General features: G+C 40.4%; 1 protein-coding gene across 4 annotated transcripts in view; it reads left to right on the top strand.

Moving 5' to 3' along the window:
* The first annotated feature begins 236 nt into the window (after positions 1–236).
* The window catches only part of DOCK3 (dedicator of cytokinesis 3), a 564,947-nt gene continuing 550,566 nt past the window's right edge, over positions 237–14,617 (top strand). For 3 of the 4 annotated variants that reach the window (XM_047693084.1, XM_047693058.1, XM_047693067.1), the window contains exon 1: positions 237–663. In XM_047693084.1, the coding sequence (XP_047549040.1) occupies positions 276–663 (388 nt within the window). In that variant the 5' untranslated portion in view covers positions 237–275. The remainder of the gene's footprint in view (positions 664–14,617) is intronic. The other variant, XM_047693073.1, reaches the window with a different exon arrangement.

The raw sequence follows: 14,617 nt of genomic DNA, 5'->3' as shown, positions 1-14,617 counted from the left end.
GCGGAAATCTCGGTGTGTCTGGCAGGAGGCACCAGGCACGCAAGCCTCTAGCGGCCTAGGGCTTTCCACCTGCCCAGCCCTCCTCTTCCAGCGCTTGCCGCCGCCCAGGGCGGGGGTCAGCGGAGGAGCCAGGCCTGACCCCCGCGGGGCCGCCCAATCCCTTCTTGCGGATTTCCCTCCGCTGGCGCGCGGCGGCGGCGGCGCGTGGGCTCGCGCGCGGGCTCGGGCGGCGCGAGCCCGGGCAGCGCGAGCCCCCGCGCGCCGGGGAGTGGCGCATGCGCGGCCGTCCTGCGAGCCCGCTGAGGCGAGCCGAACCGCGGCGGCGCCGGGAGCCGAGCAGCGGAGCTGTGAGGGACCGAACAGCGGCGCGGGAGCAGCGGCGACGGACAGGTGGAGAGCCCTCGGCTGCGCCGCCGGGAACTGCTGGGCCGCTCGCGGAGCCTCGCGGTCCGGACGTGGCGGCGGCGGCGGCATCCCGGACGGCCTGTGAAGGATGCGCCGCCCACTGCCCCGCGCCGCCTGACCGCCCCCGCTTCGGCTTGCGGTGCGCCACAGCCGGGCCCGCGGCCGTCCCCGCCGCGCTGTTGCCCGGCCGCCGCGCCCGCGGGGCCGCGCCCGGCCCGGCCATGTGGACCCCCACGGAGGAGGAGAAATACGGCGTAGGTAGGTGAGGCTCGGGTCTGGCCGCAGCGGGGGTCCCGGGGACGCGCCCGTGCTCTCGGCCCCCTGGCGGCCCCGCCTCGATTCGCGTCCGCGCGCCGTCGCCCCTGCCCGCAGGCTGCGCGGCCTCGGCGTGGGGCTAGCGCGGGGCGAGCTCCGGGCGAGCGCGGGGCGGGGGCGGTGCGGGAGGGGCGCGGGCTTGGGGGTGGGAGCCGGTCTTTGGGCGTGGGAGGGCGGCAGGGGGCGCTGGCGGCGCGGCCTCGGCAGGTGCGGCCCGGGAGGGGCGGGCTGGGTGGGCTGGGCCCCTGTGCCTGCGTGAGGTTTCTGGTGTGGGGCACAGGGCAGTTTTACCCAAGAAGCCAAATCCTGGGAATCTTGTTTTCTCCGCTCCCAAATCTCAATTTTAATGAGTTTCCGCACCTAAGTTGATGAGCCGGATGACTGTTTATTTTTGGACTGGAGCCTTTCAAATAAAAGGACAAAAAGCCTTGACATCATTTTTCTCCATTTCAAAATTTTGCAGACATTTGACTGCAAATGTTTGCTCTGTTTTAATTTGTTTTGCCTTCAGTATTAGAAATAATTACCTTACAATGGGAAGTGTTTTTGGACATGTCTAAGTGTTAAGTTTAGTATGTATTATGGTCACAGCTTTGTTTAAAAAAAAAAAAAAACCTACCTGTTTTCCTGAGACCATTATTCTTCTTAGAATCCTCTTTTTATCCGTTATAAGTGTTAAACCCCTGAAGCTAAATAATCCTTGTAACATTAAACTTCTGTAAAAAGAATATTCAATAATTTAAGGGATTGAATGTCAGTTTTCCTTTTATAATAATGTTGTAACATAATGTGAGTGTTTTGTGGCAATAACATGCTATTAGAGTTCAGGCACATTGCATTATTGTAAGTCATTTGTCATCTTGTTGGGTTAAAAACAGATTTAAAATGTTGAATGTACAGGTTCCCCTCCCTCCCAAGCTTGTAATGGAAAACTATAGATGGGGAATCTGTCTAAACATAGACTTTTATTTTCCTTTTTTAACTGCAGTTCAATCAAGATTTAGCTCACAATTTACTACAAAACAACTTTTTAAACTGGCAGTAGTAACAAACACTTAGGAATACCATCAGGCAAGTTATCATGTGAAAATTGAATTTATTTAAATTTAAGGACCTGCAGAGAGATCTGTGCTGGTAGCAAATCCTGTTTTGAAAGGTAACTTTCAGGAGTTTTTAATAGCTGTGCTATAATGACACGGTAACTTACTAGGATGGAAGTGATAAAAGGAGCCCTAGTGTTTGAGTCTCTGTTGAGAAGGAATTGGGAAATGATATAAAGAGCTGGGATTCACCTCTGGGGACATTTTAGAGTATTCTCTAAATACTATATAGATTCCATGAAATGAAGAGTTGATAGTTTATTTTACTCATATCTTGCTTTTAGGGCTGCTGGATTAGAATAACAAATAATTGATGTGAAAGTGGTCAACTGTTCAGTGGCACCTAAGTGATAATTTCCTTTGGAGAAAAACCCCTGAGTAGGGAGTTAGCCAAATTCTGAGTCCTGGCTTCTCTTTAATGGTGTTGTGGGCAAGTTATTTAACATCATTTTCTTAATGTTGTAAGTGGGGGGTAATATTTACCTACAGGGTTGTGAAAATCAAATGAGAGCATACCAAGTGCTTAGTAAGTGTTAATTTCTTCTTTTCCCTTTAGTACTTAAAGTAATAATAACACTAGGTATTTCCTCTGATGTGTTCTTAGAAGGAGGCAGTGCAAGGTAATCAAGGTAGGCATATATGAATCTAAGAGTGCTAGGATTTGGTGTGTGATTTAATCAGAAAGATGGAATGAAATTCTTGAATTCTTAGGACTGTGAGTTTAGCTTTAGAAAAATGGTTATTTCCTGGGAAGGGGGCACAGTATTGGGCACAGGTGCTTGGTAAATGAGAGAGACGGTTATTCTGAAGACATTAACAGCTGTGATTTAGTGTAATTTAGATGCCTTTGCTGCCAAACAAGGCATCTCTTTTTTCCATTTCCCTCACAGCTTTCTTCTACTGTCCCTTCCTCAGTTATGATCTGAAAGATTGTTCAAGACTCAGGGTGCATCTCTTTCCATAAACACATTAGGGCTACACTCCTAGGCCTTTTATCTAATAAAATCATTTCAGCCTATAAAGTAGCTTAAATATTGTACTTATAATAAGAAAAACAGTGAGTCGAAAATAGTACGCTAGCTGCATTATTTAATTGCTATCTTGAAAATCTATGATTATTATTCCTATGAGAAAATATTTTGAGTTTCAGCTTTGATTTTTATGAGCAGCTTGGAGCACAGGTTTCTTTCTTTTTTTTTTTTTAATTTCTTTTCAATGTAACAGTATTCATTGTTTTTGCACCACACCCAGTGGGAGCACAGGTTTCTATCTTTGCTAGCTAATCCATAATCCTTGTAACAGGGAGGGAAAACTTGTACCCACTTCCTACCAATTTGGAGAAACTGCTTGGTTGTTAGTGAGGGAAGGAGTCCCCTATTGCAGCAGTACAAAGGAGTTTTATTTTTCCTTACTGCAGCTGTTCATCTGTATTTGACATTGGTAAGGTGTTTGAGATCCTGTAGAAATATCTTACTAGCTTTTAATTTTTGTGAATGTAGGAATTCTATACAACGTTTTCAAATTATGTGATATCCACTTAGAACTAGGTGATATCTGGGCTTCCATTTTCATTGGAATATTCTGTGGTTAACTTTAGGTGAAGGGGAGAAAACTGTCCTTTTTTGAGATTTAGTCATGGATCAGTCAATGTGCTGCTAGGGATTCTCAGTTAGGTTACACCAGGTAGATTCCTAGAGCAGTTCTAATGTTATCTTCATCATACAGTTGAAGAAACTGGATTTTAGAATTGTTAGTGCTTTTTTGCCCTTCAACAATTGAATATTCTCCTTAATTTTCTTCCTCTGCAATATTTTGTGATATACTTGACTCTCTTGCTATCCTTCTTTAGTATTAAAGGGGCTGTTTTGTTTTGTTGTTGTTATTGTTTTTTCCTGAACCTGTAGGCCCAAGTTCTGACTCCTTATGTCTCTTTCTCTCTGAGGTTCTCTGATCTCTTGTTCCCGCGAATGCTTGGAAAGCCCTTCATCTTTCCATTCTTTATTTTACGTTTCCAAGAAACTTCCTGTACTAAAGTGCATTAGGTGAGAACAGTCCAACTATTTTTGTGAAACACTTGTCTTTTCCCATATCGATGGCATCCAAACTACTAAATATAGAAACCAAAGGCCAAGAAAATACTTTTCTCATTCTCTAACTTCAGAAGCAGTAGCAGTAGCAGCAGCAAACACCAATAACAAATAAAACAAGAATGTTTATAATTAACTTCTAAAATAGAATAGCAGCAAAAGTTTGAAAACATTTGTACTAGCTTGGCATTCTAGGAGTGGAAGCTTGCCTCAGGTCATCATCTTATTTATTTTACTGTCATAAGGTAAATTTTTTTTTTTTTAAATATCTCAGAGCATTGGTTACTGATTTTCTAATCCACACTTAGTAAACCATGACAGTTTTTCCTTATTACCAACCAGAATACCTTGTATTTTAGTTTTGTAATGTTTTATTTGCTTGTTTAATTAAAAAAGGATTTATTTATGTTATATTTATTTTTATCTAATTTAAAAAGTATTTCATATTTTCTGCCTAACTTTTACCAGTTTTTCCCCAGGTAGGAAAAAAAAAAGCATTAAAAAAAAAAAAAAGCCTTGAGTCCTTAAAAGAAATTTACCTTGTAAGGATCCTGTAGTGCAGAGGCAGCTGATGGTGGGGATGGAATAGGTCGATGAAACCCAACTGGAAAGAACCAGTGATCACAAATTTCGGTAAATCTGTTGGTAAATAGGCTAAAACTCACTGAACTAGTGTGAAGGCTGTAGGCTTTTTAGTTACTTGTTCCACGAGGCAGTCCCAGTCTTTGAAGCCTCCAAAAGGGCCACATACCTCTCAGAGGTAAAGGCATCCACTAGGACAGAGAAGATGTGATATACCCAGGCTTTATTTTGTCCTGAAAAGTGAGGATGTGCTTGATGTTTAATGATTGGGTTTTAGTGTTTACAGGGAACTTCCAAATCATGATTCCACTTGAGACTTACACCATAATACCGTCTCTCCCCTCATTTTTAAACTGATGAGAAAAACTTTAGCTGAGAGAAGTTAGGTGACTGATCTAAGGAACTTAAGCCAGTAAGTGCTGAGTTGAAATTTGAACTGATGATTTTGGGATTCTAAGCCACAGCTTCTTTGATTATATCATGTTGCTTCTGAAAGGAATTTGTCAGTAGTGTATGTCTTTGGCTCAAAAGATAAGGCATTCTCTACAGACTTTTCAATTTAAATTGGATAGTTATACTTAAGGAATTTTTAAAATATTAAACATATATATAAGACGACATGGTATTTATTGTTCTGCTTCTAATTGTAATGATTTACATTGATAATGATAGTACACATTCAGGGCATGATGAGTCAGAAGGCAGGGTTTTTTTTTTTTTTTTCATGTTCAGTTGGCCAACATATAGTACATCATCAGTTTTTGATGTAGTGTTTTAATGATTCATCAGTTACATACAACATCCAGTCCTCATCACAACAGAAGGCAGGTTTCTGTTTATTTGTTTATTTTTGTTATTTTATTTTATTTGAACAGCTTTATTGAGGTATAATTGATAGACAAAAAAAAGCTCATATTTTTTAAATGAGCTTTGATTCATTGATTTTGTTATGTTAATTGTACATCATTAGTTTTTGATGTAGAAGACAGGTTTTTAAACAGTCTGTTGGATTGTATTGTCTTTTCTTAAGACAGTTAGTTGAGAGGAAAGAGTTGAATTTAGCAACTATTTTTTTAAAAGATTTTATTTATTTATTTGACAGACAGAGATCACAAGTAGGCAGAGACGCAGGCAGAGAGAGAGGGGAGGAAGCAGGCTTCCCACTGAGCAGAGAGCCCAATGTGGGGCTCGATCCCAGGACCCTGGGATCATGACCTGAGCTGAAGGCAGAGGCTTTAACCCACTGAGCCACCCAGGTGCCCCAGCAACTATTTTTTGAGTGCCTTCTCAAACCAAGAGGTCTTTGTTTTGGTCTGTCATTCTGTAAAGCAAACAGGAAATAACCAACAGGAAATTATCAACATTTTTAATAGAAAAGTCATTATGCAACTACAGAAGTAGTCTATTCAGATGTTACAGTTCATTTTATGAGGCAGTATTGTAAGAGAATGTGCTTTAGAAACAGTAAGCTAAATTATAAACATGATACCTTTTTTTAAAAAAGATTTTATTTATTTATTTGACAGAGAGAGATCATACGTAGGCAGAGAGGCAGGCAGAGAGAGAGGGGGAAGCAGGCTCCCCGCTGAGCAGAGAGCCCAATGCGGGACTTGATCCCAGGACCCTGAGATCATGACCTGAGCTGAAGGCAGAGGCTTAACCCACTGAGCCACCCAGGTGCCCCTAAACATGACATCTTTTTTCTAAATTCTTTTTTTTTTAAAGAATTTATTTATTTATTTGACAGACAGAGATCACAAGTAGGCAGAGAGGCAGGCAGAGAGAGAGGAGGAAGCAGGCTCCCTGCTGAGTGGAGAGCCCGATGCGATGCGGGGCTCAATCCCAGGACCCTGGGATCACTACCTGAGCTGAAGGCAGAGGCTTTAACCCACTGAGCCACCCAGGCGCCCCGACACCTTTTTTCTATCTAGCATTTTTAGAGACATTTGAAAGCATAACCTCAAAATAATGGTCATTGAGGTTGAAAGTACTTCATTGGCGCAAAATTTTAATTTTTTAGTAGTTTGTATTTTGAAACTTTTCTTTTGAAATCTATGTCTTTATTCTTTTTTAAAAAGATTTTATTTATTTATTTTTATTTTATTTTTTTTTTAAAGATTTTATTTATTTATTTGACAGAGAGAGATCACAAGTAGACGGAGAGGAAGGCAGAGAGAGAGAGAGGGAAGCAGGCTTCTTGCTGAGCAGAGAGCCCGACGTGGGACTCGATCCCAGGACCCTGAGATCATGACCTGAGCCGAAGGCAGCGGCTTAACCCACTGAGCCACCCAGGCGCCCCAAGATTTTATTTATTTATTTGATAGAGAGAGAGATCACAAGTAAGCAGAGCAGCAGGCAGAGAGAGAGGGGAAGCAGGCTCTCCACTGAGCAGAGAGCCCGATGCAGGGCTCGATCCCAGGACCTTGAGATCACGACCTGAGCTGAAGGCAGAGGCTTAACCCACTGAGCCACCCAGGTGCCCTTTTATTCTTTTTTTTTTTTAAAAAGATTTTATTTATTTGCTTGACACAGAGAGAGAGATATCACAAGTAGGCGGAGAGGCAGGCAGAGAGAGGGGGAAGCAGGCTCTCTGCTGAGCAGAGTCTGATAGGGGCTTGATCCCAGGACCCCGAGATCATGAGCTGAGCCAAAGGAAGAGGCTTAACCCACTGAGCCACCCAGGCGCCCCGTGTGTCTTTATTCTTGATGATGAGAATGATCTGAAATTATTCCCAATGTGTAAGAATTATTGGATATGCTATATTAGGATTTTAATTCCAGTGTTATGCTTTTACTCTAATGAACAAACCTGTTATGATTATGCTCTTGACTCTTGCATAACCCCTCTTGACAGATTTTGTATGGAAAGGCAAGATTTTTTTCACATAAAGCCTCTAGGAACTTAAAACATTTTTCGTAAATACTTTGCCAAATTATTTTAGCTGTGGTCCAGGTTCTTGCGGTTGATTTGCTATATCACACATTAGGATATTCTAGTAGAGATAATTACTGTGTTGGGAAATGTCATTCAGAAGTTTCCTGTTTTCCTACTTTTCTGCAATGGAATAAAATCCCAACCTCCTGCTTCCATCTGTTTCTCCTTCTCTCTTCAAGACTCATTCATAGCTCTTACTCATTGGTAAGTGAGAACCAAAATGGATGGAAGAATTAGTGTATGATGAATGCAGAACTTTATATTATAGACAGTATATCTCAGACCGATGTGCATTTGGCCTTTATTCAGATAATCATCTAGTGACAATGCCCTCACCATTTTTTGGGACAGCCCCATTTTATTATTTAGACAGGTATGATTTCAACATTCTTTCTTATTTAATAGGCTCCCTGTAATTTCTCATAAGTCCATGTTCTGTGCCTACATTTAAGTAATTTGCTTTATAGCCTTTCAGTAATTCATAGCACTTTAGAACTTTATGTAAAGGATCTTAAAGATACTTGGTTTAAACATTGAAATACCACCTTACACCAGTTAGAATGGCCAAAATTAACAAGACAGTAAATAATGTGTGTTGAAGAGGATGTGGAGAAAGGGGAACCCTCTTACTCTGTTGGTGGGAATGCAAGTTGGTACAGCCACTTTGGAAAACAGTGTGGAGATTCCCCAGAAATTAAAAATAGAGCTTCTCTATGACCCTGCAATTGCACTACTGGGTATTTACCCCAAAGATACAGATGGAGTGAAAAGAAGGGCCATCTGTACCCCCATGTTCATAGCAGCAATGGCCACACTCGCCAAACTGTGGAAAGAACCAAGATGCCCTTCAGTGGACGAATGGATAAGGAAGATGTGGTCCATATACACGATGGAGTATTATGCCTCCATCAGAAAGGATGAATACCCAACTTTTGTATCAACATGGATGGGACTGGAAGAGATTTTGGTGAGTAAAATAAGTCAAGCAGAGAGAGTCAATTATCATATGGTTTCACTTATTTGTGGAACATAAGAAATAACATGGAGGACATTGGGAGATGGAGAGGAAAAGGGAGTTGAGGGAAATTGGAGAGGGAGATGAACCATGAGAGACTATGGACTCTGAAAAACAATCTGAGGGTTTTGAAGGGGCAGGAGGTGGGAGTCTGGGTGAGCCTGGTGGTGGGTGTTATGGAAGACATGTATTGCATGGAACACTGGGTGTGGTACATAAACAATGAATTCTGGTACACTGAAAAGAAATTTTAAAAAAGCGGGGGAGCCCGTGTCGCTCAGTGGGCTAAAGCCTCTGCCTTCAGCTCAGGTCATGATCCCAGGGTCCTGGTATCGAGCCCCACATCGGGTTCTTTGCTCAGTGGGAGCCTGCCTCTCCCCTCTTTCGCTGTTCTTGCCTCTCTGCCTACTTGTGATCTCTGTCTATCAAATAAATAAATTAAAAAAAGAAAGATACATGGTTTAAGGCTCTAGAACTAAATAAGTCTAGTTGGAATAGCTAACATTCATTAAGTGTTTACTATGTGCCCAGAACTTTCATATTATGGCTCAGATTTGCATTTTTCAGCCTCATCTGCAGTCCTACTTGTACTTTACACTTTAGCCAAACTGAACTTTCTCCAAGTCTTTCTGTCTTGAATTAATTATACCAGTGCTGCCATGTGCCAGAACTATTTGCCACCTATTAAACACTTTTTGTTGTTTACTACATCATGTCTTATTCATGTTATTCCTTTTAGGTAGGGTCCTTTTCCTTCTCCATGTCTCATATTTTTTCTTGCCTAGTGAGGCTTCTTTCATATATAGCTATCTTTGTAAATCTTTTTCTTGACCCTTGACCTTCTCTTTCTCCGACCAGATAGATTTTATTCTTTTAAATTCACGAAACTTTGTACCTTGCAGTGGTATATTTATTTTGTCCTCTTCTACTAGACTAATGTCTTTCTTATTTTTGACTATGTTCTGCAATAAGAAATACATTTAAAATTGCTATCTCTTTTGTTTGTATGTATATCTACATATAGGTATACATATATATGTATATGAAAAAGTTAAAGTTTGATGATACAAGACTGTGTATTTTGTATAGTGTACTCTGATATTTTCTATTCATTTCTACTTCATTAAGAAATATTGGTGGCAACTCAATGGATTTTGTGACCTGCGGTTGAAAAGATACTTATTTAGGCTATAAACTTTTTAAAGTAGGGATCATGCCATATTTATATTTGTATTTTTGGCAGATATAATTCAGTGCCAGGCATGTAGAAGGTTTTAAACATATATTTGTAGTATTGAATGGAATGTTTTAAATTAATGTGGCACAAAGCCTGATCTTCCTAGGCTTTTGGCTACCATTTCACTCTAATTATTCTTATTGAAGTTATAGTAATTAAACTCTAGGTTTTATTTTACATGAACTGAAGTCAAGCTAGATCTCTTCAATCCTGAACTTCTATGATTGATGAGAATCATAAATTTAAAATTCGAATTTCATTTTATAAAGATTTTGTATTTATTTCCACTACATTTCATCAGGGGGAGCATATTTGATTTGACCCTGTTGGTTTTAAGTTGGTGGAGGGCTAGACGTATTTGGCTCAGCAGTTGAACCTGTCAGATCTTTTTGAAACTTGAGTTTTTGATCCCACATGCTACTTTTTCTTTGAACCTTTATATACACAGTTGATAAACTTGTCTTCTTTTTCCAAGTGGCTGATAAAAGTGTTAAACAGAATCAGAAAAAATTTTATGATCTAGTGGGAAGTGTCTAGTTTACAGACAAATAGATTTTGCCATGTTGTGTTCTGAACACAAATTATCTGGGTGACCCCTGAACATGTTATGAAATTGCCAGCTGTTGCCACCTTTGTGAACCTGATAGTGTTTGGGGTTAGGATAGGCTCTATAGCCAAGGAGGAAAGATGTTGCTAAGAGGTCTGTATGGCTGTACTTTTAAGTGTGGCGGACAAGGAAATTTTAGCATTAGAAAGATGCTTTTTTTTTTTAACCCCCAATGTGTGGTTTTTATTTATTTATTTATTATTTTTTTAAATTTATTTTTTTTAATTTTTTATTTTTTTCAGCGTAACAGTATTCATTATTTTTGCACCACACCCAGTGCTCCATGCAATCTGTGCCCTCTCCAATACCCACCACCTGGATCCCCCAACCTCCCACCCCCCGCCCCTTCAAAACCCTCAGATTGTTTTTCAGAGTCCATAGTCTCTCATGGTTCACCTCCCCTTCCAATTTCCCTCAACTCCCTTCTCCTCTCCATCTCCCCCTTGTCCTCCATGCTATTTGTTATGCTCCACAAAGAAGTGAAACCATATGATAATTGACTCTCTCTGCTTGACTTATTTCACTCAGCATAATCTCTTCCAGTCCCATCCATGTTGCTACAAAAGTTGGGCATTCATCCTTTCTGATGGAGGCATAATACTCCATCGTGTATATGGACCACATCTTCCTTATCCATTCGTCCGTTGAAGGGCATTTTGGTTCTTTCCACAGTTTGGCGATCGTGGCCATTGCTGCTATAAACATTGGGGTACAGATGGCTCTTCTTTTCACTCCATCTGTATCTTTGGGGTAAATACCCAGTAGTGCAATTGCAGGGTCATAGGGAAGCTCTATTTTGAGGAATCTCCACACTGTTCTCCAAAGAGGCTGCACCAACTTGCATTCCCACCAACAGTGTAAGAGGGTTCCCCTTTCTCCACATCCCCTCCAACACATGTTGTTTCCTGTCTTGCTAATTTTGGCCATTCTAACTGGTGTAAGGTGGTATCTCAATGTGGTTTTAATTTGAATAATTTTTATTTTATTAAAAATTTTTTTTTACCTTATTAAAATGTTCTTATTTCATCTGTTTCTTAGTAACATATAATGTATTATTTGTTTTAGGGGTACAGGTCTGTGATTCATCCATCTTACAAAATTTACAGTGCTCACCATAGTATATACTCTCTCTGATGTCTATCACCCAGCCACCCTGTCTCTCCTACCGTCCTTTTCTCCAGTGACCCTTGGTTTGTTTCTTGAGATTAAGAGTCTCTTATGGTGTGTCTCCCTCTTGGTTTTGTCTTATTTCATTTTTCTCTCCCTTCCCCTATGATCCTCTGTCTTGTTCTCAAATTCTGAAATTCTTCGTATCAGTGAGATCATATGAAAATTGTCTTTCTCTGATTGACTTATTTTGCTTAATGTAATACCTTCTAGTTCCATCCACATCATTGCAAATGGCAAGGTTTCATTTTTTGACGGCTGTGTAATATTTCATTATATATACGTACCACATCTTCTTTATCCATTCATCTGTTGCTGAATATCTAGGCTCTTTCTATGGTTTGGTTATTGTGAACATTGCTGCTATAAACATTGGGGTGCAAATGCCCCTTCAGATCATTACATTTGTATCTTTGAGGTAAATACCCAGTAGTGCAATTGCTAGTCATAGGGTAGCTTATTTTCATCTTTTTGAGGAACCTCCATACTCTTTTCTAGAGTGGCTACACCAGCTTGCATCCCCACCAGCAATGTAGGAGGGTTCCCCTTTCTCTGCATCCTTGCCAACACCTGTCATTTCCTGACTGATATGAGAGGGGTATCTCATTGAGATTTAGATTTGTATTTCCATGATCTGAGTTATGCAGAGGACTTTTTCATGTGTCTCTTGGCCATTTGGATGTCTTCTTTGCAGAAATGTCTGTTCATGTCTTCTACCCATTTCATTCCTTTTTTTTTTTTTTAATTTAAGATTTTATTTATTTAGTTGACAGAGATGGTGAGAAAGTGAACACAAGCTGGGGCAATGGGAGAGGGAGAAACAGGTTTCCTGCTGAGTAGGGAGCCCAACATGGGGCTCGATCCCAGCACCCTGGGATCATGACCTGAGCCAAAGGCAGATGTTTAATGACTTAGCCACCTAGGCACCCTTTCTGCCCATTTCTTGATTGGATTATTTGTTCTTTAGGTGTTGAGTTTGATAAGCTCTTTATAGATTTTGGATAATAGCCCTTTATCTGATATGTCATTTGCAAATATCTTCTCTCATTCCATTAGATGTCTTTTGGTTTTGACGACTCTTTCCCTTGCTGTGCAGAAGCTTTTGATCTTGATGAAGTTCCAAGAGTTCATGTATGCCCTGGCTTCCCTTGCCTTTGGCGATGTTTCTAGGAAGAAATTGCTGTGGCTGAGGTCGAAGAGGTTGCTGCCTGTGTTCCCCTCAAGGATTTTGATGGATTCCTATCTCACATTGAGGTCTTTCATCCATTTTGAGTCTATTTTTGTGTGTGGTATAAGGAAATGGGGCATTTTCATTTTTCTGCATGTGGCTGTCCAATTTTTCCCAACACCATTTGTAGAAGAGACTGTCCTTTTTCCATTGGGCATTCTTTCCTGCTTTTTCAAAGATTAGTTGACCATTAAGTTGAGGGTCCATTTCTGGGTTCTTGATTCTGATCCATTGATCTATTGTCTGTTTTTGTGCCTGTACCATACTGTCTTGATGATTACAGCTTTGTAATAGAGCTTGAAGGATGGAATTGTGATGCCACCAGCTTTGGTTTTCTTTTTCAACATTCCTCTGGCTATTTGAGGTCTTTTCTGGTTCCATATAAATTTTAGGATTATTCTATTTCTTTGAAAAAGAATGGAAAAGAATAGGTATTAATTCTTCTTTGAATGTTTTGTAGAATTCCCCTGGGGAGCCAACTGGTCCTGGGCTCTTGTTTGTTGGGAGATTTTTGAAGACTGCTTCAGTCTTCTTGCTGGTTATGGGTCTGTTCAGGTTTTCTATTTCTTCCTGGTTCAGTTTTGATAGTTTATATGTCTCTAGGAATGCATCCATTTCTTCCAGATGGTCTAATTTGCTGGCATATGGTTGCTTGTAATATGTGCTTATAATTGTTTGTATTTCTTTGGTGTTGGTTGTGATCTCTCCTCTTTCATTCATGATTTTATTAATTTTTTTAAATCATTTTTTAAAATTTATTTTCAGCATAACAGTATTCATTGTTTTTGTACCACACCCAGTGCTCCATGCAGTATGTGCCCTCTCTAATACCCACCACCTGGTTCCCCCAACCTCCCACCCCCCCCACCTCTTCAAACCCTTCAGATTGTTTTTCAGAGTCCATAGTATGATTTTATTAATTTGAGTCCTTTCTCTTTTCTTTTTGATAAGTCTGGCCAGGGGTTTATCAGTCTTATTAATTCTTTCAAAGAAGCAGCTCTTTGTTTCATTGATTTGTTCTACTTGTTCTTTTGGTTTCTATTTGATTGATTTCTGCTTTGACCTTAATTATAGTGCTTTCCTGCTGGGTTTAGGCTTTCTTTGCTGTCCTTTTTCTAGCTGCTTTAGGCGTAGAGTTAGGTTGTATATTTGAGACCTTTCTTGTTTCTTGAGAAAGGCTTGTATTGCTATATACTTTCTTCTCAGGATCGTCTTTGCTGTGTCCCAAAGATTTTTGAAGAGTTGTGTTTTCATTTTCTTTTGTTTCCGTGAATTTTTTCAATTCTTCTTTAATTTCCTGGTTGACCCATTCATTCTTCCATAGAATGCTCTTTAGCCTCCATGTATTTGAGTTCTTTCCAACTTTCTTCTTGTGATTGAGTTCTAGTTTCAGAGCATTGTGATCTGAAAGTAGGCAGGGAATGATTCCAATCTTTTGGTACTGGTTGAGACCTGATTTGTGACCCAGGATGTGATCTATTCTGGAGAGTGTTCCATGTGCACTAGAGAAGAATGTGTATTCTCTTGTTTTGGGATGGAATGTTCTGAATGTATCTGTGAAGTCCGTCTGGTCCAGTGTGTTATTTAAGATCTTTATTTCCTTGTTGATCTTTTGTTTAGATGATCTGTCCTTTCAGTGGTCCCCGACTACTATTTTATTATTGTCGATGTGTGTCTTTGATTTTGTTATTAATTGGCTTATATTATTGGCTTCTCCCATGTTAGGGGCATAGATATTTAAAATTGTTAGTTCTTATTGTTGGATGGACCCTTTAATTATGATATAGTGTTCTTCCTCATGTTTTACTGTAGTCTTTGGTTTAAAGTCTAATTTGTCTGATACAATGATTGCCCACCACCCACCCCTCAAGTTTTCTTTTGATATCCATTAGCATGGTATATTGTTTTCCATTCCCTCACTTTAAATCTGGAGGTGTCT

The sequence above is a fragment of the Lutra lutra genome, chromosome 1 (assembly GCF_902655055.1).
Source record: "Lutra lutra chromosome 1, mLutLut1.2, whole genome shotgun sequence".
Taxonomy (NCBI): Eukaryota; Metazoa; Chordata; class Mammalia; order Carnivora; family Mustelidae; genus Lutra; species Lutra lutra.
Note: the sequence above shows the minus strand (reverse complement) of the source record. Positions and strands in the feature narration are given on the sequence as shown.